The 25732-nt window shown below is 41.4% G+C and overlaps 1 protein-coding gene, 1 long non-coding RNA gene and 1 other non-coding gene across 8 annotated transcripts in view; 2 read left to right on the top strand and 1 right to left on the bottom strand.

The window, feature by feature from the left end:
- CWC27 (CWC27 spliceosome associated cyclophilin) overlaps positions 1-25732 on the top strand; it is a 126960-nt gene that overhangs the window by 92388 nt on the left and 8840 nt on the right. For 3 of the 6 annotated variants that reach the window (XM_053407873.1, XM_053407871.1, XM_053407876.1), the window contains exon 14: positions 21922-22318. The exons of 2 other annotated variants lie outside the window; for them this stretch is intronic. In XM_053407873.1, the coding sequence (XP_053263848.1) occupies positions 21922-22084 (163 nt within the window). In that variant the 3' untranslated portion in view covers positions 22085-22318. Of the gene's footprint in view, positions 1-11578; positions 11730-21921; positions 22319-25732 lie in introns of those variants that run through there. One more of the 6 variants, XR_008332673.1, reaches the window with a different exon arrangement.
- TRNAA-UGC (transfer RNA alanine (anticodon UGC)) lies at positions 10799-10873 on the top strand. Its single transcript has one exon. It is a non-coding gene; the product is annotated as a tRNA-Ala (tRNA).
- On the bottom strand, positions 14185-23031 carry LOC128423110 (uncharacterized). Its single transcript, XR_008332674.1, has 2 exons — positions 22704-23031; positions 14185-14345 (listed from the first exon to the last, which is right to left on the bottom strand). It is a non-coding gene; the product is annotated as an uncharacterized LOC128423110 (long non-coding RNA).

Consider the following 25732-nt stretch of genomic DNA (forward strand, 5'->3'; position numbering starts at 1 on the left):
GGGGTTGTACTCCCTCTTAGAGGAGCACGTACATAGCTTGGGGGTGTTCCACAGAGTGCCTTCTGCCAGCTTTGGTGGGTGGTCCAGATATGCCCCTATCTGGACAGGGATAGCCTAACTTCTGTGGCCTATATTCTGGTAACCTCTAGGTTGAAGATGGTTCAGAAACTTCAGCTGGTGCAAAATGCAACGACCAGGCAAAAACATTTCTGTTTACCAAGGCCTATTGGCTATTAAATAAACGAAGCCTGTGAAAGTGTGGGGGAGATGACTGTTATTATGCTTATGTTGCCATTAGGCTTTCTGTTAGTATGCTTTTTACTATGTTTTTATTAAGTTTTATCATTGATGTTTTGTAATGTAATGTTGCACACTGCCCTGAGATCTTTTGATAAATGGTGGTATACACTACTACTACTAATAATAATAATAATAATACAGTCACAACTGCGATGATCAAACTGAGTTGGTGTTACATGTGAACCAAGCAAGAGAGCTGTTCCTACCATTGGAAAGTCATGACTCCTTGTTTCATAAAAGCTAAAATTACAAGACTGAGTATATAACTAATAACTTATTCCTCATCATAATGTACTGTAACATTCAAAATGTCTGTTTGCTAGTTTAATAGGCTGCAATTTGTGCTAACAAGATTCCCCTCAATCCTATTTAAAAGTCAAAAGAAAATAGTGCTAAATATTTATTGGAAGATGAAACATGTAGGTGATGCTGGAGACATAAGGCCTTGAGCTGACACATTAAGAATAACAAGTCTTGCTTCTCCCTACACTTCATGTGTAAAGGACACAGACTTCCTCCAAGTTCTAAAAGCGTTGCTTGCCAAGGATGCCTACATTTGTTGCTGGCAAGCAGGGGAAATGAGAAAACTTAATGTAAATAGGTATGGAACTAGATGTTCCGAGCAACTTGTATCTATTTATGCTAAATGCTTGAGTTATAGCATATTTTTGAGATGGCAGTAAGGAGGAGAGGCCTTTGGATAAACTGCTTGCAGCTACTGTAGAAATCTTCACTGTGTTTGCGTTTTCTGCTCTTAAGGATCCTGGGTCATATAGCAGACTTAATCTCCTGTTCTGTATTTATTTTGTGGTGATGATGAAGGAAGGGGAAATCACCTAGTTGCTTGTTGTTGAACCAACTTTTTCCCCCCATGAAATTGTACAATCAAATTTAATCTGCAGTGATCTCCAGTTTTTAATATCCTTTTTTTACAAACAAGGTTTTCAAATGCTTAAAATGAAAGTAACAAGAAGGAAATTTGAGGAAAGGGGAAATTTCGTCAGCAGTCATTATATGAACAGATAATGTTTGCACACCTTATGCTGCATTTGAACCGCGGATCTTTTGTTCTTTCCTTTTAAAGTTCTGCCATTCACTATACACGTCACTTGTTAAACTACAGGCGCTGAAGGCAGACTTTGTTTCCTCAGTAAAACACATGGCTGCTGCTGTTTCTTCTGGAAATACCTAGAACAGCAGCATGGCTAGTTAGCTAAACTTTTGTTTAACAGTTAGAATTACAATCCTGAGTTATAAACCATTCTGGAAACAGAAATAGTATTTTTTTTCTTGGACATCCTGCCTTAGTTATAAAGTTGTATCTTCAGGTTGGGCCAGGGCAGTTAATATGTAAAGACCATGGTTATTTTTCAAGAATATAACCCTAGAACATTTGTAATAGTTTAGGACCTCTTCATATGATACTTGGACACCAGGAATTCAGTGTTGATTTCCAGTGCTATTTTTCTAGAAAAAGAGGGGCCAGAACTCACCATGAATGCCTCCCTTGTTCTCATATAATAGCAATGGCACCTACCTGAGCGAGTTCTGGCTGGAAAAAAGCTCTGTTGGTTTCCATGGTGTAGTGTGGATTTAATGATCCATAACTTCTCTGGATCAGTTGCCATACATCTTACTCTAGACTAGAAGACCCACATGTTCCCTCTGGGCTTGCTGTCTTCTCCCATAAGATGAAAGTTTTGAAGTTAGATTTTGAGGGTTCCTAACACACACGTCTCCTTCTCTTTGTCCAAACCAGGAAGCTAATTGTTTAGGCATATCTTGGAAACCAAGATCAGCTATGATATCCTGTCCTGGTTTGCAGGTCAAGCACATCCATAGTTTTGGCAGGCCAGGAAAGGAAGGGATTCAGAGGGGTAGGATGGAAGAAAGACTTGAGGATTGTTGTTAAACTGAAGGCTCATTCGTGTAGCACCAAATCAGGGGCAGCCTGTATCAACCCACAGCCAGACATAAACCACCACAACAATAATATATATAAATTGCAACAGCAGAAACCATTCTTCAGCTTCATGCTTGACTACTTTGGAGTGGGCGGCTTGTAGATTTTGACATTCAGAATCTCAATAACCTTAAGACTATAAAAAGTGCAAAGAATCTCATGGTTGGGGGATTAGTTTGGAGGACAAAAAATATTTTTGGACTTGGACCCTTCTCCCCCACCCCACCCTTTTCAGTGCCTTTAAGTAGATTGGGTGGCTGGATCCAATTGTGGCAACTTTGAAGGAATTTTTAGTGCTGACTTCCAACCCACCCCTCAGAATACAGCAGTGTGCTTGAGATGATTTATTATAAATATTGTGTGAGTGTGCATGCATGTGGGATATGCATAAATTATATGATTCCTAGACCATTTTATAGGTTACGGTTGCTGCTTTTATGGAAAGTGAAAGCCAGCCAGTATGCCGTGCACCACTGTCAGGGTGTGTTATCTGAAGTAAAATGATTGCCTGTAAGACATTCTTATGTGTCCACATGAGTGGCCACACATTGAGGTATAATTTTCATTTTCTGTCAAGATAGAAGCCATTACCAATTTGTTATATTTTCTTTTATTTGGCAATCTCTCCCCTCTCTGCATTTTTGGCTGAATTGCCCTGTTGGCATGGAACACAGTAGACGTTTGGGTACTTTTCAGAAGTATTTTACTTCTCTGTGCAAAAACATTTTTAAAAAATTACAACTCTACTGTAAACAGTGTGTGTATGGTGCTTGATAATTACAACCAGACTTTACTGTTTTACAAGGCATTTGGGGAAGTGTTGTTAAAAGATCTAAGGCGTGCTTGATAGTATAGAGTTTTGTTCTAAAGTTCAGAAACTCTTGTTGGGACATCTCTCTGTCGTCTGAAGCTCAGCAGCAGCTCTGCAGCGATCATTCTCTTCCCTCCACAAACCCGGGATGTAGAATGTAAAGTGCATATAAAGTGCAGGTCGTAAACGCTGACGGGGCATTTGCAGGGTTGTTGATGGAGCCTCGTGCAAAGCTTCGCAGACCCCTTCTGCAGGACAAACCTAGTTTTGGCATGGAAATCGCAGTTGCCGCTTTTACTCATCTTTTCTTGGCAGCTGCTGAAGTTGAGGTGTTCAGTGCTGATAAATTTGACACTCAACTATTTTCATGACCATTATTAACGAGGTGCTTTTGACTTGCCTTTGGATTTTTCTTTCAAAGCTTCCATCTTTTTTCTTTTCTTTTTTTAACGTGTCCCGGGGGATAAAGTAAGGACAGTCGCTCAGTTTCCCAAAGAGCTTCCAATGGGGCTACCCACAAGATTCAGTTTCATTGGCTCCTGAACAGCGTGTTTCATGAGTTTGATGAACAAATGCAGATCGAAAAGCATTGCAGGCTCACATATGTTTCATAGGTAGTGGTGGTGGTGGCAGATGTGCATAAATGCCGAGACAGACAGAGCGCAAGAGCAAACGCCTGCCTTTCAATTCGCCATTGTTTTTCCCCCAACCACTTGGAAGGATGAGACTCATTTATTTCTTCACTAAGAAAAGCTTTCTATGATTTCTGAAACCCTCTGCCTTGGCATAGTCATGCATGTATCCATACGCCAACCCTCTGAATTCTGTCCAACCCAGAGTGGTTGTATTTATGCAGCTAGAGTCTGGCTCAGTGTTCAGAGCCCCTCATTGAGTTCTGTAGAACAAAGCAAGCAGGATGGAATCCAAGATGCATTTGTCCTATTATTCGTCCCAGATACTGGAGTCACCATGCACAGATGCACAGATTTAGCCTCCATCCCAATAGTGTCCACAAGCACACATTACTGGATTCTACCCATTCATATTGGGTAAAGTACTATACAGTGGTACCTCAGGTTACATACGCTTCAGGTTACAGACTCTGCTAACCCAGAAATAGTACCTCGGGTAAGAACTTTGCTTCAGGATCAGAACAGAAATCGTGCTCCGGCAGCGCGGCAGCAGCGGGAGACCCCATTAGCTAAAGCTTCAGGTTAAGAACAGTTTCAGGTTAAGAACAGAACTCTGGAATGAATTAAGTACTTAACCCGAGGTACCACTGTACTGCACTTAGGGACAGTGTTACAATCCATCATCCTTGCTATCAAGTGACTCTGCCTCCACCAATAGGGATGTCATATCTATCACAAAGACTTAAAGAAAAATGTTTATTTCCCTATTGTTTGGACTTACAGCCCGCCCTTCACCAAATGGTCCTAGTCTGGGTTATAGAAAGATCACAGTTAAATTAAGTACAATGTACGAGAGGGTTACTAAAATAAAATTAAAAATCACAAAAACAACCAGTATCAGAGTAATAGAAGAGGAGAGCAGTAATGCCCAGCAGTGCAGAAGGAGGAAAGATATCACTTCAAACAAAAGCCTAGGTAAAGAAGTGCATCTTGATGATGCCAGCTGCACCTCAGAGGGGAGGTAACCCCATAACATGGAGGCCACTACAGAGAAGACTCTGTCATATGTCACCACCACTCAAACCATTGTGTCTCTCCTCTACTCCCACAGATCTCTCTCATTCTCCACACAAACACAACACCAGTCATAATGACAGCTGTGGTTCCTGCATTGCAAGGGGTCAGACTAGAATGGGGTTGGGTCCCTTCGAATGCTACAGTTCTATGATCTCACTGGTAGCGTGTTACTAACAGTGTTGCATATGTTTAGCCTAGATGAATAAATAGAAAGAAACTGGAAATTCTAATGACACCTAGAGTATAAAAATTCAGACACAGCAAACTCCAGATGAGAGACAAAAAACTTAACAGTGATTATCTATGTAAGCATAGGGTGAAAAATCTAGTTCTGCAAATGACACATGGAAAATAATGTCTCATAATGTGTATTGAACAAAAACACGCTACTCTTTCCACCTAGGATCCATTGCATAAGGAGGGCTGAGAGTTTCCTAAGGTGTTTCAATACATCCTTCTTGCCTTCTTGTAAAGAAATATATATATATATATATATATATAATGCACCCCGTTTGTGAATATTGACTTTCCTTCTTTCTCCATTTTGAGTAGAGAGTACAGCTTTCATCCAGCACAGTCTTGCCCCAATTTGACAATTTAATGCAATGGACTTAGTTCTTGTCTGCTAGGTGGTTAAATATTTTTGACGATGGGGCTTAATTTTCTGTTTAAATCCAGATTAAGTTGGTTTGGGTGACTGTTATATAAACATATTCCACTCTGGAAGTGATTACTCCAGCCATTTCAAAAGCATGCACAACCTGAGTTAATATTTGAAGCAAGATAGTTAAATGCATTCCCTGGCTGGTCTTTGAGTATGTAGCATCAGGCTGTTCAATGTCTGCATTCCAAACTTAGATGTGCTTGAGTTTTGAATGCTTCCTAAAGCATTTACATGCTAAGGACCTTTCTTCTGGCTTGAATAAAAATTTCCAAGGACTCATAAATGTTATAATAATTACAAGTTAAACTTTGTATGAAAAGTCAGATTAAGAATTTATTTCCAGCTCTGACAAAATCTTGGAGATGGGGTGACAACCTAAGATCTTAATTCCCCACTAAGGCATCAAAACATGAGTCATAAACAGTGCAACAAAATAGATGGCTCCATTACATGAGCAAATAATAAAACAGACCCCATGCATACTGAGCTGAATTCCTTGGAAGAACAGGACATAAGCATAACAAGTTACAATGAGTCATAGGATACCAAGAGTTTATCACAAGCATGCAAGCATTTGGGTCCTTGAGAGTTTGGTAGCCCAAAGAGATGTCTTTACCCTGTCACCCAACATTAAGAAGAAGACCCTTTATTATACGGCTCACAAATGCAATTGGCTTGGGTCACTGTTGTGACCAACAGAGGTCCCACAATTTTTGCATATTTTGTCTTTTCCTTAGTCCAGACATGGAGAACCAGCAGCCCTCCAGATGCTGTTAGATTACAAATCTCCTCAGCCCCTGCTCAGGGGCTGGTGGGAGTCATAGTCCAACAACATATGGAGGGCTACAAGTTCTCCATTCCAATTTTAATCCTCTTGTGGCTAGTTGGCTGAGCAGCAACCTATGGATGGACCAGGACATACCTTCCAACTTTTTCCAACACAAAATTGGGATGCACATCTTCCAGGATGCTCTCGGGTGAGTTACTTGACCTGCACCTCACTCTTGCCCCGAAAAAGTGCTTTTAGGGGGCGAGATCTTATGCAGCCCTGAAAAAGTGCTTTTTCGGGACAAGAGCACAGCATGAAAGAGTGCAAGGTTATGGCACACAAAATGGCTGCCAAGATCTTGCACAAGAAAACGGGGTGTCCTGGGCCCAGTTTGACCCCCCTCTATGGGACCCTGTAAGTTACCTGTTTGGCCCTTTATCGGCTCATGTGGAACCAACATGGATAGCTGGCCCTGATGAATACTTGAGGTTCCCAACCCCTATGGTTGTAATTCGTGGGCAGTCATTTAATTTTATCCCGATTCTAATTTTTAAGCTGTATTTTAATCAATTGTTCGATTGTATTTAAATGTATTTGATGTTAGTCGCCCTGAGCCCGTTCTTGGCCGTGGAGGGTGGGGTATATATGATATATGGAAATCCCAATGCACTCTCAAAAGGCCCTATGTAATTGCTAATAACTTGGGCCAGATTCAAGCGAGTATGTGCACTAGAGGGAGCCAGCACATTGAGTCCCACTAGTGCAATGTGTCTTTCCCACATCTTCTCCCTTGCCCTTCACAAATTGGTTGGGGGTGGGGGAGCGGGTCTGCAGAACCGCCAGAACAGCATGCAGTGGGCAAGCAGATGGAACAATCAGAATGCAGGGCTCCCTTTTGCCCCTGCAGTTACCTTAAAGCTACACTTCACCATAGCAAGAGATATGTAATGGTGAACAAGCTGTCCCTTGGGCACCTTGACCTCACATTTTATCATTAAGGAAAAATTCACCGTCTCTTGAGACACTTCAAGGTTCCTTGGAACATCGTTTTTGCAACATGCTTATCTGTAGAACAGGGTTGACTCTGATTTCTGTATTTTGAGCCCAGCTCTAAAGGCCATTTTTCCAGTCTAGGCAATTGGTGTTTCTTAGAGAGTATAGAGTAAGAGGCAAAACTAGGAATAAATCAAACTGCTTTGCCAGTAATTTTTCTACAAAGTTACATTTCTATGTGCACACATTAGTGATTGATGAAACTGATTAATACACTTTATTTGAATTTCATCATGGATAAAAATCTAACCATTATTTACTAGTATAATTAAGCTTTTCTCTCCCCCCCCCTCCCTTCTTTCCTATAGACTAAACATAGCCAGTTCCTTCGTCCTTGCCTCATAAGTCTGGCATTCAATTTTTTTTTGCCTTCTTAGTTGCTTTCTGAACATTTTTCCAGTTTGTCAATCATCCACTAAAAGCACTATTCCTAAAGCCTGGACTTGCTGATAAGTCAGAACAGTCTAACTACTTCATTTATATTTATTATTATGTTGCTCTGTCCAGGCATGATTTTCATTATTATTTGGTTGATTTAAAATATTTTTTATACCACCCTTCATCATATCAGATGTCTGGGTCATGTACAGCATAAAACAAATAAAAACATGTGTTAAAACAAGAAAACAGCAAGTAAGACTTAACTCTTGCTTAGTTAAATTAGTAACATACATTAAAATGCCTTGGTTAAATAAAAAAAAAATTCTGACACCTACATGATAGTAGGCATTCTGTTGGAGAGGTCATTCCATAACTCAGACACCACTGACAAGGAAGTCCTTTTAGATCAGTAGTCTTCAGCCTTTTCAGACTTGGGACCCACCTTTAGCCCAAACATGCATTTGGGGACACTTTAAAAATATATATATATATAAAATTGTCATGTGTTTTTATGGTGGTTGGGCTCTGGTTGTGTCCCATGTTAGATCAGGCTGCAGCCCAGTAGTGCATCTCAACCCATTTGCTGGAGACCAATGTTTAGATGATTTTTCTATCTCTGATGGCAGAGGTACATGGAGAAGGGCCTCAGAAGAAAATCTTGAAGAGCAGGCAGAGTAAAATAGGAGTAGGTGCTCCTTCCAATAGAGGTTCAATCTAGGGGGTTCCCTCTACGTCACCTTATATAAAAGATTGATGAAACAGCAATAACATTAATCTATAGACAGGGAAACATTCAGTGTTTTATCTGTGGAATAACCAGTTATTCACATTTTTAAAAAGGCCAAATAGATGATAATTTCCCAAGTCCACCTAATGCATTCATATCTGAAGTGAGATTGGAACCTAGGTCTTCATGTCCAAATATATTTTATCAAACAGCTCAAACTGGATTTGAACACGATTTTTGTACAGTATGTCATACCATTTACTGAAAGTTATTCTGATAAATAAGTAGCTGATAAGTAGCTGATAAGCTTCACTAGTGTAGTCATTTTTTCTAATTAACTCTCCCCTTGCATGTTCTCAACTCAAGTTGATTAAAAGTATGCATTAAGCAACTTTCTTAATCACATTTGTGCACAGTGGTCAAAGCCTTTATTGATTAATTCCTGTCCGGGGGGGGGGGGTGTTGCATAATGTCCAAAAGCTTCTTCTGCCAGAGTTGTAATTTTTACTGTTGAGAAGTTTCATGTTTCAGAAGAAATGACATTTCTCTTACATATTTTTTAGTGTGTGTTTGTTTGAGCCAGGCATCTGACCATTTGGGTTCTGCAGCTTGTCTGCTTAGCACATGCAAAGCTGAAACCCCATTGAGATAACCTAGAGACATGTAGCAGTTTGTGAACAAACTAGAAATCTTAATGCTTTTGAAGTAATCATGAAAGATTTATTGGCTTTATACCTCAAGATGAACTTCCTCGCTGTGTGCAGAAATGGTCAAAGTGGGATTGTGGGGAAATATGCAGTTATCATTGTTGTTTTACGTAGGCACCTGCATATTTCAGAGTGTTAATTGTGCAGACCTAGGATAAGGAATCCATGGTGTGCCAAACTACAGCTCCCATCATTACTAACCATTAAGTCATGCTGGCTGGGGCTGATGAGAGTTGAAGACCAACAGCATGTGGAGGGCCAGAGGTTCCCCCCCTCCAGGTGTCGACTGCACAGCCCATGCCATAGCTGCACCAGTTCCTATCAGCCATATTACCCCATAGAGGACTTCCACTTACTGGGTCACTGCTATGGTGCTTCCAGTGCCCACTGAGTGGCTAGAAAATACCTCTAGGAGAAAAGAAATTACCAAGTATTTCTCCTGTTTCTTCCATGGGGAGTAGATGGGGCTGGGGAAAAAATGCAGTACTTGTCAGATTGCACCCTCAAAGTACAACATGCCTTTGTGCCAGGTCAATTCTGTGATGCCCAAGAAATGTGACTCAACCCCTATGTGGTTATGTACGTGTTCTCTAAGAAATCCTTTGGGAAATAATTTCTAACGTTGGGCCCCAGCATCACATATGTAGGCACCTCCATGCCCAGACATCTAGGATTTTTCCAGCCCAGACATAAAAGCCAGAGCTGACTGCACTAGATAAAATTTTGATTGAAGAACTTGGTCTCTCTTCATAATTGTCTGTTTGAGAAGAGGCTTTCAGTCATTCCTCTGTTATACTTATGGTACCATTTAGGGTGTTCCCCCCCCCCCAGCTACTCTGATCTTTACTTACTGTGTAAAACGTGCTCTGAGGTCTGGGGGTCAGCAGAATACTTAAGAATGTGAACTAGGATTGTAGACTAATTGAATTATTGATCTGATCTAGTAAGGAGGTTCCTGTATCTTATAAGACCCGCTTTGTAACATTGTGTACATCATTGTGCTGTCTGGGATGACATCTGGCCTTCACATTATCATGTCTCCTATCCGTTTGCAGTACTGGTATGTTCTCTTTTTGAAACACTTGGTCAATCTTCTTTTATCAAAACATTTGAAGTATGTTTCTTCAGCAGTTTTGGGAAATGTTTTAAATACAGTGTATGTGTGAACTGTTCCTGTAAACAATAGAACAAAGGCATCATGTCTGTGCCTTGCACAGTGGAAATACTGGAAGCATAAATCATAACGGTTTTATATGTCTGTGTTTCTGATGCTATTGCAAAACCCAGTCGGCGTTTTGTTTCCCCCCCCTTCCAAGTAGCAGTATGTCAGTGCTGTGAGTTCTGGTAGCTTGGCTTTTCATAGACACATTAATATCCCACTAGACAAGTCGTTCAGAATGTTTTAAGAGCAAAATGACCACATTGGGCCTCTTAAAAGACTGGGGGTGGGGGAGAGATAAATATGTGGAAGCTCCTTTACAAAGCAAATCAGTTATCAACCTGATTTCTGCTTGAGGATGATGGGGTGGGGGTTCAGTTGCTTAAATGCCCTTTGGCCTGTGACCAGATGTAGCAATGAAGGTATGTGCATTGATGCAAGTGTTTACATCAGAACAGGCGTGCACAAGCAGCATGAGGCAGGCTGCACTCTGACGCTTGCTCCTCAGCCCAACTCAGCTGAACACGGCAGGAGCATCACAACGTTATTTAAAAGGGAAGGGCCATAGCTTAGTGGTAGAGCATCTGCTTTGCATGCAGAAGGTCCCAGGTTCAATCCCCGGCCTCTCCAGGTAGGGCTGGGAAAGCCTGTAACACTGGAATGCCACTGCCAGTCATTGTAGACGATACTAGGTTGGATGGATCAAAGGTCTGGCTCAGCATAAACCAGCTTTATTCATGCCTGTAATTCTGTTGCTCCTTCACATCCCTTTCAGAAAGGGATGGTGCTGTTGCCATGTAGTAAGAGAATGGTTCTCAAAGGGTGTGGCAGGGGAGGATGGCAAGCGTGGCAGGAAGATTCAAGGACAATAAAAAATAATAATATTTCAGGAGTATAGTATAGTATAGTAATATATGTCTAGGAAATACAACCAGAAACAATATCCACGACTCTCTTAAAGAGCATTGGCTATTCTTCTATAGTTCTCCATGACATATTGTTGTGAACAGGGATTTTCCAACTCTGACAAATAAGAAAGATCAGAAAACAGAAAGGCTTCTTTGTGTTAATGAGGAGATGAGAGGTTTTTTGTCTCAAATTAGACCTAATATAAATGAGATTACCCAGCAAAAACAAGCTCACACCTGTCCTTGAGTTTGTATACATAATTAAGGTGCGTATGCAAGATGCTCATTTATAATTAAATTATGGGAATGACTCATGTTCTTACGTAGTTGCATTGTGTTATACTGTCTGGATGATCATATTATAAAGTAGTTGTGTTCTGTGCTATAAATCAAGTATTGCTAGGAGTTATTTCTTTTTGTTTTCCAGTGTATTTCTTATCAATTAAAAATTTGGTGTGGCGCAAGCATTTTTCCCCCTGAAATTGTGGCCAAGAGGGAAAAGAACCTCTGTAGTAAGAGCACATATTCTGCTGCCAGGTCTGGCCCGTTCCTTTGCTCTGGTCAGACACAAAATTAAAGTCAGTTACTGTACCAGAAATGAGCCTTGTAATCGTGTACCTGTATCTATGGGGTTTCACTGTAAGTACATTCCATTCTATTCTAATTAACCAAGCTAGTTCATTAAATTTCAAAATGGTCATTGTATCATGCAAATTACAAGTCGGGCTCTCCAAAATAATCTAACTCCCCATCCCTCTCATAGAAATGTAACCTTCAAAGCTTTATTCACCTCTCAAAGTGGCCCTTCCTGTCAAGAAAGGCTTTGATCAACTTAATTGGTGGTTCTGTTCCCCTGTAGTAGAGGCTGAAGAAGGCCACCTGTGAATTCCACTGGCCACACCTTCCTGGTTAAGATGTTCATTTGTGCTTTACAGACAGGCTATGTATGTGTTACTTTTAGTTTCCTATAGAAACTAACCTAGAATTAAACGTAAAGATCCCATAATAATGAGAGCAGATTTGAAAGGAGGGACACTACACTTTGGCCCTTATCTGTAGAATTGTGCGTGCATGTGTGTGTGTGTTACTGGAAACCCAGCCAGATAGGTGGCATATAAATTATTATTATTATTATTATTATTATTATTATTATTATTATTATTAACTTAGGAGCCCTGGCCAAACAGGAAGAAGGCAGGAAAGTGTAACCACTGAACTTGTGTTCAGTGTTCCAGAGGCTTGAAATGTTTGCTCAAAGTCCAAACACTTTTGGCTCAAAGGGAATAAGTGACCAAGTGGGCTCTAGTTAACTGGGCAATGTAAGGGTGCAAAATACCTGGTTGTTTGTGCTGAGCCTCATGTTAAGCACCCAGTCATGATCACTCTTCTTGGTTGGCAACCTTTGTTGATTTGCTTTCCCTCTCACATTAACACTCTAAAGATGATCCTCTGGTGCTCTTCAGGGAAGGTCAGCTGGCAATCCTTGCTTTCTGATGCTGGCTTGTGTGAGACAGTTTTTTAAGGAAGCGGAAACCTTCCAGGCAAGCTTGAATTTCCCCACACTCAGCTTACATGCTGACTCCTGGCTGGGCTTCCATTTTTAACTTACGTAACTCCTACTTTATAACAGCTGCACTAGTTGCCGGTTCATTTCCTGGCCCACCAAGTTCAAGGTGTTCACATTAGTGTTTAAAGTTTTAAGCGTTTTAGGCACAGATTTGTGAAATACTTCCTGCTTCCCAGTGGCAGCCCTAAGCTGTGGAGTTCCCTTCCCACAGAGGGGCATCTGGCATCTTAATTGCATAGTTTTTAGTATATGCTGAAGACGTGTCTCTTTACCTGGGCCTTTGACACCTGAAATAGACAGACAGACATTAGGACCCACCCTATTTTTCCAGTGGTGAATTCTTAAATTTAAAACTTACTGTAATACTGCATTTTTAAAATTGTGACATGTAAGAAATCTATTAAAATAACAACAGTGACACAAGTGCTCTAGAACCTAGCTAAACAAACCACCAAACAAGAACCAGTGGTGAGTTGTTAGTTCTTCCTTCCAGCAATGAAATCTTGCATCTCCTTTGATGTCGTCTGCCAGGTGACAATGAAGAAGTTGTTCTGTCTAGAGGCTGTGATACCTGCTACCCCCCTTTTAGTATACAATGCAGTATTTGAGTACATTTGTAAATCAGGAATGTATTTATCCACTTCCATTGCTTCAGAGTTAAGGAGATTTGTTACCTTGTGGGGGACCTCATTAAGGCCCTGAGAGATTGTTTATGCATTCTCTCCAGTAATTAGTTTTATTGTTTGGAATTTAGAGACAGTACATCCATCTTTCTTCCATTGCATCTACTAATTAGCCGTTTTATCACAGTTTTGGTTTTGTACCAAAGTCTCCCTCTCTTGTGATTGATTAAATACTCCCACTAGGCTTTTAAAGTACACTTTAAGATTTGCAGGGCTTGCACTTGGAGATTACAATTGCAATCCACCAAGTACTGTCATTGCAGAGCTTTCTTTAATTTTGCTGAGGCTTTTACAGGAGGTTCGCTTTAGGTGGTCAAATGAAATGGAAAGGAGGGTGTGGTGTGCACTGGCAGTAGATGGGCGATGTTAGAAAGCCTAGTGCTTTCTGGGCCTGATCCTATGAGCTCTCCACTAAGTGGCAAGCAAGGATCGCGATTTCAAAATTTCAGTCAAACCATCCAGCAGGAAAGCCAAGAACTTGAATTCCTCTTCTATATGAAGCAGCTGTGCTTTGAAGCACCCAAGTAGCAGCAATCTCATTCAGTGTAGTTTTTAGTTTACTCCTAACCTACTAATTTATTCAGCAGAAACAAATCATAGTTGTTTTTCTAATGTGCACAGAATAGGCTAATCAGATCGAAGCAAAGGGTGCAATTTTGACTAACCTTTCACTGGTAATTCATAGTGGTTCTCTTTCTCTCCTGATGTTGCTAACTTTCTGCATGGTGCAGAGTTGGGCACATCTGAACCAATTTCAGTGGGTTTAAACATGTCTAACATAGCTTAGGATCAGAAATATTCCCATTTTTATTTTCTGTTTGGTCATTTCCTTTCTGTCTCTCTTCCCCTTTCCATTCTTTAAACTTCTTCTGCAATTTATTTGTCTTCTTGGTCTCCTCTGCTTCTCATCTGTCTCTCCTCTTCCTGTGCCACCCGCTACTCTGCTGGAAATGAAAAGAGTGCCAGTGAGTTCATTCTTCCAGAACAGCTAACACTTCTTTTCCTGGGGAAGGAGACCTTTGTTACTTTGATCGGTGGATTCACTCGTCTGTTTTGTCTGCCTGCCTGCTTTGTGCACTGCAGTTCTGGGGCAAATGGGGGAGAAGTGTTGCAACATTTTCTCTCTGTCGTTTTTTGCGGTCCTGACTTTTCAAATACAGTGATTCACAGCCTTTTCTGGAATGTTCCAAGGTTTAAAGGCATACTTTTCCTGCTTTTATTGCCCTTTTTGAGATGGCAGATTGAGAGCACTATAAAGCAAAGAGCACATTTCTGTTGCTTCCTCACACATGTCACAATGCCAAACACAATGACTTGGTCAAGGGATGGCAAGTGCCTGGAGCAACCTCCACCAACCTGGTGTCCTGCAGAAGTTTTGGACTGACATTTCCCATCATTCCTGCCCATTGGCCATACTGACTGGGACTGCTGGGATTTGTAGTTCAAAACATCTGAAGACCGCCAGGCTGGGAAAGGCTGGTCTCAAGTTCCCTCCTCTGACCAGTTAGCCCTGCTAGTGCGGCAGGAAGGAACATTGCCTAGTTCATAAGGCTTCTGATTACCGGTAGATCCCCATGGCACCTGGTGCACTGCGACACACATGCAGCAGATATGCCAACCAGCTTTAAATTCATCCAGGTTTTTAAAACTGTCTTGGGCATAGGAAACAGACACACTTCAATTTATGCATCATTTGTAATAAGTTCCCTTCCTAGACTTAGGGTTCTAGATAGCCACCCTTTGCAAGCTGGGAAACAGATTTCTCGGAAATCATGGGGACTTGGTTCCAAGATGTGTAGAATCTGGGTGTAATGTTCAGAGTTTTTAATGAAAGTAATTCATTACTTAACAATACACATTGTAGAGATGGAACATTAGCAACGAAACAAATAAAGGTCTCTGTGACATAGTTAAGGTCTACCTTACAAATAAAGCTTTGAAAGTCAAAGCTTGGAAATTCTTTTAATGTATTTTTGGAAGTCACTGCAACAGCTGTCAGAAAGTTTAAAAAGCCAGCTGTTTCCTCTTTCAGCTATACTGAAAGGGTGAACCCGACATACCATATAAAATACAGTGGTGATTATTTACAATAGTCATGTCTTTGGTGTGCTTTGCAATATGATTAATCATTCTAAACTAATTTGATTTTAAATATGAAAGTGATTTGTAGGTTTTCTTCACTATCTCTTCAGCCTATGATGTTTATCCTGGCATTGTACATATTTGTAACCAGCCTTTGCTTTGTGCATGCATCCGTTTGTTAAGGCAGCACTTGCGGTTGTGCCTTCTACTTCAATATACTTTGGGGACATACAAAATAGAATGGTCAAAACTTTTGTTCTTCAGTTGTAGACAACCTTTGTAGTTTCATTAGAGCAATCTGTTGGCTAAGGGTCTGCCTCCTTCTAGCAATATGATTGTGTTAGCACCCATTTCTCTCAAATGCTCAGACTAGCTTGTCTTGGTGACTGGAAACAGAGTTCTTCTGAAATTTCAGGGCTTTGTTGATGTCTTTTCTAAAATATTTCAAAGTTGGAGGATGGAGGGCATCTAATTAACGCCCCTTAAAAAGGTCAGGTCTGCTGCAAGGCCTCGGAAATGCAAGACTGCACTGGATTCTGTGCTGTCATCCATGTGTGTTTAATGTTCAGCCAGAGCCCAGAAGAGCATTAGCAAGAGAGTGCAAGCTGAGGTCATGAATATGCTGAGGGTGACCAGAGCCAAAGCATTTGGTAGTTATATCCATCACTGATTCCTCTGAAGCCTTCAGCAACCAGTCTCTATATACTTGAGAGTATAAAGGAAGGGATAGTCTACAACAGTCATTCTCAAAGTATAAGGCAGAATTGGTTACAAAATTAACTGACAATATAACTCATCCTGTCTGCTCTCATTGTCTGTGTTTTGGATAGTAAGTTGAGAACCATCAACCTCCACCTATAGTCAATGTAGACAGCATGGAGTTTCACCACTTGTGCTGATTACTCTGACCCACTGGAAGAAATTGTTGCTTTGCTCCCCTATTATGTCTGCTCCCTCCCATCGTCTGCTCCTTCTGCCTCTGTGATTCTGATCTTTCTTTCTAACTGTCAGGTAAACTACCTGTTTCAGTTCTCCTTCATTTAAGCATTTGGAGCTTATTTCAATGGTCCATCTACCCAAAATGGTCCAGCACTATCTTAAGACCATATGTGGCTACACAGAGCCTCTCAAGTCTTGAGACTGATATAAGTGGCACTGCTCCCTGACCTGTCATTAGCAACTATCCAATTGGCAGTTGCAAAGAGCATAGCCTTTTCACTGGTGGCACCTAGGAAGAGCTGCAAACCTACTTTTCAGTGGGTGGTGAAAACATTTTTTATTATTATTCAGAAAGGCTTTTATGACTGTTTTTATTTTAAATAGTCCATTTAAAAAACGTAAGATGCCATCATTAGACTACTTTATCTCCCCCCATGTGGTCACAGAGAATTAAATCAGTATTAGACGCCTGCTTTCATTCTGAACTAATCTTTGATGTATTAGTTCAGTTTAATTTAAGGCAAGAATCCCAAAACATGAAGCCCAGGCATCTGCTGCAGAAGGTATGTACATTTCCATCTCTCTAGCCCCTGGATTTGATGAGGAGGCCCCTGGATTAGGTTAGGAGGCAGAATGTGGAACTTTCCCCCATATTATAACCAAAGGGGAGAGAGGTAGCCAAGTCCTCCCTCAGTTAATTTTGATCCTTGCGACATTGCACCCCCTGGGACCAGAGGCGTATTTGACAACCGGTGTTTTTGTTATGTGATAGCTACACTAGACCAAACATAGTATAAGAAAAGAAATAGTGCTGAATGCTGGATGTGATTGATGAAACAAATGCTTAGAATACTGGTGTGTTTGTTCATTAATTTATTTGTTTAACTTAACAGTTTTTACATCAAAGTATCTTTAAGTTACAAGCTAAAAATGCAAAGTTGCCATAAAATAGCTAGAAGCAGTAAATCAACACACAGTACTAAAATTGTTCATCCTCCAACAATCAATATTTTAAAATATCAGGGCATTATATACTGGAAACAACTCTATAACAAGTCTGGATATGTATTCTCATAGGAGACTGTAAAATTTCAGCATGCTTTCAGTTCACTACAATTAGTGATTTATGGAGGCACACGGCACAGGAATTTGTGCTGGGAATCACAACTGGTCTGTTACTCAAATCCCTTCCCTCTCCCTCCTTTCAAGAAGGATGAAAGAAAAACAGATGGAACTATTTTTGTAATCATTTGTAGTGTACTTTTGCTTTCAGATAAAACAAGGGATGTATGTGATCTCAGAGCTGTCATATATGTTAATTGTTCCATTACCTATTGCATGTTCTTCCTTACTGCCTTATTTACTAACACACAGCTGCTTGGGAGAAAGTATCATTGCTCAAAGTAGGACTTTCCGCTGACTGCGAAGCTCTGAAGATGTCTTTGAAAATTACTTTTAAATGCATAGGCTCTTTTCCTGCCTCAGAAAAGGTGCTCAGAGTGCCTTACAACAGAATACTAAAAGCATAAAAAACAGTCATTAATAGTCATTAGAACATCATAGAGGGACAGCAGGTGAGTAGAATACAAAAGTTAAAGCAACAAAAATCAAGGAAGGGAATCAAATTTTGTGTATACAGTGGTACCTCGGGTTACATACGCTTCAGGTTACAGACTCTGCTAACCCAGAAATAGTACCTCGGGTTAAGAACTTTGCTTCAGGATGAGAACAGAAATCGCACAGCGGCGGTGCGGCGGCAGCGGGAGGCCCCATTAGCTAAAGTGGTGCTTCAGGTTAAGAACAGTTTCAGGTTAAGAACGGACCTCCGGAACGAATTAAGTACTTAACCCGAGGTACCACTTGTAGAGTACTGTATTTTTCGCTCTATAGGACGCACCTAGTTTGGGGGGGGAGGAAAACAAGAAAAAATATATATTTTGAATCCCAGAAGCCAGAACAGCAAGAGGGATCTGGCTTCTGGGATACCGTGTGGCTGTTCTGGCTTCTGGGATAACCACGCCAAGCCTCTTCAGGGCAGCGGGATGAAGGCTCCCCAAGCCCGAAGAGGCTGCACCCGGTTAAGGCACACGCGTCGCTGAAGGGGCGCTGCACAGTTCTCCCTCTCTGCGCAGAGAGGGAGAACTGTGCAACGCCCCTTCAAGCCAAGCTGGAGAGGGAACAGAAGGAGACCCTTCTGTTCCTCCTCCGGCTTCCAGGCAGGCTCGTGGCTGAAGCCTTTGAGCACAGCAGGACCTCACACTGCACGCCAAAGGCTTCGGGTTCCTTTGGCTGAAGCCAGGAGAGTCTTGCTCTCCTGGCTTCAGCAAAAGGAACCCGAAGCCTTCGGAGCGCAGCGCGAGTTCCCGCTGCGCTCCAAAGGCTTCAGGCAGCTATCCCTGAAGCCTGGAGAGCGAGAGGGGTCGGTGCGTGTAGGGATATCGCGGAGTGGGGAGTGGGGTCCGGAGGGAGACACTTCCCCACCAGCAGGCAGCCACAGTCTGCCTGCACGTGTGACCCTGGGATGCGGGGTACACCCCCCCTCAGACAAGCCACGGCTGTTGGAACTTCGTTCCCTCTGTCTAACCTTTTGCGGTTAAGAATGCAGGAGAAAGTATTGCTATCCAATAAGCCTGGGCAATGTATCGATACATCGCCCAAGACCAGTATGAGGGGCAGACCGCGATGGCGGCTAGGCACTATATTGCGGGTGAAACTGCCACTGCTTGACTCCCTGCAGTAGGCTCTGGTAGCCGAGGGATTCAGGCATGGCAGCAGTTCCACCAGCAATATACCGCTGAGTGAAGCCGCCATCCCATTCTGCCCTCAGACTGGCACAGAGGGAGAAACAAGCTGCATTGGTGAGGCACCAATACAGCTTGTTCCTCCCTCCTCTTTTTTAAAGTGCTTGGCTGAGGAGCACGCAGCTGCCCTTGCCTCAGCCAAGCAGTTTTATGGAGCCTCCAACCTGCCACTGGTTCGCATTAGCCAGAGAAGCATCAGCGCTCCCTCAGCTGGGGGGGGCAAGAAGTTTCACACACACCCTTTGGCTGAACAGCCCTGATGCTTCTCCTACTCGTGTGCAAGCCCCAGCGATTTCACCCCAACGTCTTGCAGTGCTGTGGAAGGAAGCAGGGTTTTGAACATCATGATTTAATCGCCAGATCAATGATGTTTGCCCAGCGATACATTGCAATACTGAAAACCTGTCCAGCATCACAAATTATATCTGTTTTGTGGCATCATATTTTTTGAGTCAAAAGCATATTCTAGTGAAGCCTTCTCCAAGCTGGTGCCCACTAGGTTAGGTGTTCTGGACTACAATTCCCATTAGCACCCCAGAGCCTGGTCTGCTGTCACTCAACTTCTTTGTCCACTAGAAGAGTCCAAACCCTGAAAGGGCTAATGACTGACTGGGGTGAAAGGAGTTGTAGTTTGGGGTAAAGGCTGGTCTAGTTGACATCAGTCTGCTTGTAAAATTCTAGTCCTAAGGATCCACAGGATTTTAATTTTATTTATTTCAAGCATTTGTACCTTGCTTTTCCACAAACAAAAAGCACAGTGGGGGAACACTAAAGCGCTAAGCAAAACTGTTTTTTTATTTACCAACCCAGCTGTTGAAAAGGAACTGGGGGGGGGGTTACTCTCAAAGAAGGTAGAAATAAAGTGAGTTTTTCACATGAAGCTTACAGCTTCAGTGAAAAGTATTACCGTATTCTTCGCTCTATAGGACACACCGGACCATAGGAGGGGGAGAACAGGGGGAAAAAATTCTCCCCCTCTCTGCTCAGCGCCCCTTCAGCGAAGCGGCAGGAGAAACGGAGCCCCTTCCATTTCTCCTCCCGCTTCGCTGAAGGGGCGCTGCGCAGAGAGGGAAAACTGTGCAGCGCCTCTCCAGCAAAGCGAAGCCTGGAGAGCAAGAGGGATCGGTGTGCACCAACCCCTCTCGCTCTCCAGGCTTCAGACGGCTATCCACAAGCCTTCGGAGCACAGCGGGAACTCCTGCTGCGCTCCGAAGGCTTGAGGATAGCTGCCTGAAACCCCCAGAGCGCAGCGCGAACTGCCGCTGCGCTCAGGGGGTTTCAGGCAGCCTTGCCTCCGCTCCCGGAGCTTGCAGGCCTGGGGGCGGGGGAAGCCCGAGCTTCCCCCGACCCCAGCCCCCAGAACAGGTCGGGAAGTGCCGGTCCCTTCTCCCTCCTGGGGAAAAGCCCGCAAGAGCCGCGCAAAGCTTGTGTGTGGCTCTTGGGGGCTTTTCCTGCCTGCCTCCCCCCTGCATTCGCTCCATACCCCTTAGTTTTTAAGAGGGAAAAAGTGCGTCCTATGGAGCGAAAAATACGGTACTCCTTAAGGCATTAAGTAAAGCTACATTCAGTTCAACATGTTGTGATGTGGGAAAGTCCTTGATTTCTCAGTAGGTGTGAGGGGAACCCTACCATTCTTAGATCTGTCATTAGCAAGAAAGTGGAAGGGGAGGAGTATCCTCTTCAGTGGGGTAACAGAATGGAACATTCTTCTCTGAGTTTCACCTACTAACAAGGTCAGAGTTGATAGGTTGAGCCATTCCAGACTTTCCTGCCATTTGGAGCCAAACATGATAGTTAAGACTCCCACCCATGTTGATAGTCTCCATTATCATTGGAAATTTAATTAACTGGAGTTAATACAAACTTGGTAAAGACAGGTAAATAATGCAAGAAAGAAAGAATTGTCTGAAGAAACAATGTCTGTGCTTAATCATAGAATGAAATGCATCTTTATAACAAACTTGGCTTATGATGCAGTCAGACTGATTATAAAAAGGCTCCTATAGAGTTCATCCTTTTTATTGCACCACCCATACCGAACACATAATTCTTAGGAAAGTACAGTGTGATTAATAGGAAAGTTGATAAACATTCCAAGCTGATAAAAAGGATGTCACTATTCCTGATATTTTTGCTTTTCTTTTTTAAAAAATAAAAATGGTGTATATATTAATTTGTAGTTTGGGCTGCATCCAGACTTAGTCATGCTTAAAGTAGACACATTGCAAATCATCTACTATGTTAATATACAACAATAAAAAAGGGTTTTGTTTTGTACTATGGCTGCTTATTGGGCAAAAAACAGGGAAAGTATCAAAATAAAAAGTATAAAATGGTAAACTACGCACATTATTATTTTGACGGAAACTTCCCAGAAAAAATAACTTGAGTATCTCTAAGGCAACATCTCTGCTAATGCTTATTAACATTAGCCGATTATCTTTTTCATTGCTAGGAATATGTTTTTCCCCCACACCCACTTATTTGTAAAATCATGCTCTTTTTACATGTGGAAATTAACAGTTTCATTATATCTAAGGTATAAATGTGCAAATTGTTTACTGCTTCTTATTATAAGATTTTTCCTATGTTTCCCATTAAACATTTAACATTATTTTCCCATTAAACATTATTTTCCCATTAAACATTTAAGTTTAGCCTGGCCAACAAAATGAGTGCTTATCTTTTTTCTTAACAGGATGTCACACGTGCTCCATTTTGAAGATAAAACCAGAAAAGTGAAAGATGCAAGTGTGCAAGATGAAGATACTTTTGAAATTTATGATCCTCGAAACCCAGTTAATAAGAGACGAAGGGAAGAAAGCAAAAAGATTCTGAGAGAGAAAAAGGCAAGGAGATGAAATGAATGTAAAGTTTTCCAGAGCCAGCTTGGAAAATGACTGCACAAATGTTCTGGCTCTGTAGTAGCTGGCGTCCCAAAATATATCACTTACAAGGTGTGAAAAGGAATCTGGTGTCTAATTTGGAAACAGTGCTATCTGCTTTGTTTTGTGAATTCTGATGTATTAAAAAAAAAGCTTCCTGAAATCATTCTAAGCAATTATTGTGAATAAATAATTCCTTTTCCATTCTCAGTTTCTGTTTATGTAGTTGCATTCTTAAAGTAGAGGGTTCTGCATTTGCAATCTCTCTAGAATACCGAAAAGTATCTTTTCGGAATATGGAACGAAAGGTTTTGCCAGTACTAAATGGGGATAATGTTGTTATCGCTCCCTCTAATAGCAAACTCAGGTGGTGAGTGCCAACAGAATCAGAGCCAAAACAGGGCCACTGAGAAAGGGGAGGGGGCAATGGCATGCTGAGGGAAACTCTGAAGAAATACAACAAATATTTAAATAAAAATGTGAAAACCATAATCTACCCTTAGCCCCAGAAAAGGCCCAATGAGAATTGGCCATGCTCTGCAGCTGCAGATGGTTGAGACTCAGTTGTAAAAGACAAAGAGAGGGAGTGACTTACTTGACTGACTTGAGCTTCTATTGGCTTCTGGTATCCGGAATAGGGGCATGGCTGGCTGGAACCCGGAACGGAAGCATTCCTGTTTGGAATAGAAGGCAACATTTTATCAAACACTTTTAATATTCATAATGCTTCAAATCTTTGAGAAAAATATTTTCACCACATAAAAAATACATAACAGAATTAGCAGCATTCTCTCTCTCTCTCTCTCTCACACACACACACACAAAACAATAAATGTACCAATTATTATTTAAATAGTTTCCAATAATACTTACGGTCAAATATTCTCTTGATTCTTATAATACCAATGCATGACAAAGCTGCTATACTTTTCAATAAATTAAATGATCAAGTTGTCTGCCTTCCCTCACACAATATTAGTGAATTTTACTATAGATACAACCTTTCCGTATTGTTACCGTCCAGTTTTCAATTGTAAGTCTAAGCATATTTTCTCCAGTAATACCATATTGCTACATAAGCATCTGGTTGTTAGCAAATCCGTTAACAATTTCATGTCCACTGGGAAAACTAGATCCTTGACATATCTAAATAGTATAATTAATGAGCTTATCGGAAAACCATACCATGTTATAAGTTTGATCTCATTTATTATAGTCCACCAAAATGTCATTATTTTGGAGCAGGACCAAAAATTATGAAGCATTCCATGTTCCACATTTCCGAACATATATTAGCTGCACCACAATATGTGACGAATGCATGCAGGTGTTAAATACCAGCAAAATATTAAATTATAAAACCCTCCTTTCAGATTTGTGCACATAGTCTATTATGCAATATGTGGCCAAATTCATTTTCCTCCTTCTTGCAGAATGTTTTGTCTCCCCTCTTTATCCTAGTTTTTTTCATCATAGCCAAGCTCATAATAATATGATCAATTTTTTCTCAAAAGTTTTTGTTTGTGTTGTTTTACCATTAGGTTTCCACATTCTGCTTTCAAGAATGCTTGTTACAATTTTGATTTATGTTTGTTCTTGAACACTTCTCAGGTCAGCCATCCTGTGTTCTTAATCACACTGACAAGAGTGCCCTATACGTTTGCCTGCTAATGTTCTTCTGAAATAATTTGGCAAACCTTTAACCAACCTGCTGCACTGCTGATGTTTTCGTCTACAACTCCCATCACTCAGCCAGCATTAACCATTCATCTAGCAGAGAGTCCCCCCACAAGGCCCTCTCCTTCAAACAGCACAGAGGGATATTATCACTTTCTCCTGCCTAGGGATAAACGTTCCCAAAATCATTAGGCACTACCGCCTACTCCCGTTTCAGATATGTTTACATGCCTAGAAACCAACAGTACCTTGCATTAAGCAAAATATTTCTATGCGTAATACTCCAGTAAGCATGTGGTGGATATACAATGATGTGCAACACAACCATAGCTAGTATGTTATAAGAGCCCTTGTGCTTTCTTTCCCCTCTTCATTTTAATGGGGCTTTTACAGGAAAGCAATTTGGTGGATTGGGCCCAACATAAATCACGCATGCGTGAAGTCCAATGGTCTTTATTAAGATGCATCAACCAAGGTCATTTTAAAAGCTGAAGTGCAACTTCACTGGTGTTGTTTTTAGAATGAGTTCAACAAGGTATAGTATCTTTCATCAAGCCACGATAACTACGTTTCTTGATAGGGTCTGACGTGTGATGTACATAAAACTGTCTCATCATGTTAATAGGGTTCCAAGTGCTGTGGTTCAGTTTAGTGCCGAATATTGTTTAAATGTGCTATGTAATCTCTGTAAGATAACAAGAAAGAGAAATGGAGGTGTGAAGAGAGTCCTTGTAAGAGGTTGTCACTGTCCCCATTTCATGTGTGGGGGTACAAAGGAGTTAACAGAAGATGCATTTTTCAATTATTATTTTTTTGCAATTAGTTAAAACTAATGTTCTAATTTAGTGTTTAGAACTAACAGTTAAAAACAACTTGCCCTCCACAAGCACCCTTCTTGTGTACTTTCCTCTTTGTAGATAGAAAATAAAATTTCACCAATTATCCTGAAGACCTCAATATCCATTGCTGTATTTATGAGCTATGGCCAGAAACAATTTCTTACAAGTAACAGTGAATGATGTGGCAGTCCGATGACATAGGATGCTACTATATACCAACAAGATTATTGGTCCATCTAGGTCAATACTGCCTGTCTGCACTAACTGGATGCGTCTCTCCAGGGTTTCAGAGAGGGGTTTTTCCCAGCCCTACCCAGAGGCATCAGGGATTGAACCTGGGAGCTTCTGCACCAAAGCAGATGTGCAACCACCAAGTTACAGCCCTTCCCTGACACTGTCATCATCATTACATTGTCATTCACCAGCAAATATAAAATTCACTATTATAAAAAGGTTGTTGCTTTTTTTAATACAGGAATAGAGTGGGGTCTTGCAGGTATGCCAGGTACATATGCAGGGCAGTTGAGTTCTGCTTACTACCAGGCAGGTATCCTGACTTGATAAAATATGAGGATCATTGCTCACAAGATGCAACACATGCACTATTTGAATGGCAATGCCCACCAACTTTGGGAGGACTTGACCCCCTCAAATATTTTATTGAGGGGGGCAAAGGAACCTCAGTCGCTAGGAGTTGGCTCCCTTGTTACCAGGGAAACAGTCACTCCCCCCTCCTAAAAGTGTGTGTGTTTAAACTAAGACTGTTAGAAGCTTTTAAGAGCTCCACTGGGCCCAAAACCTCTTTCTTTCTTTCTTTCTTTCTTTCTTTCTTTCTTTCTTTCTTTCTTTCTTTCCTTTATTTATTTTCCTTCCTTTCTTCCCAGTTTAAAACCTGGGCTCAGGGCAGCTAACAGCAAATATAAAACATTGATTAAAATGCAACTTAAAACAGCATAAAATACAACATAAAATGCAGCATCAATATCAATAAAATTCAAAAATTCAGGGGTCATTGGGGGGGGGGAACCCGGTCAGTAGACATCAAATGATCCCCAGGGCTAACTGGCCAAGTTGGTCCTACTAGGGCCAGAAAGGAGACCAGGGAAGA

The sequence above is a fragment of the Podarcis raffonei genome, chromosome 11 (assembly GCF_027172205.1).
Source record: "Podarcis raffonei isolate rPodRaf1 chromosome 11, rPodRaf1.pri, whole genome shotgun sequence".
Taxonomy (NCBI): domain Eukaryota; kingdom Metazoa; phylum Chordata; class Lepidosauria; order Squamata; family Lacertidae; genus Podarcis; species Podarcis raffonei.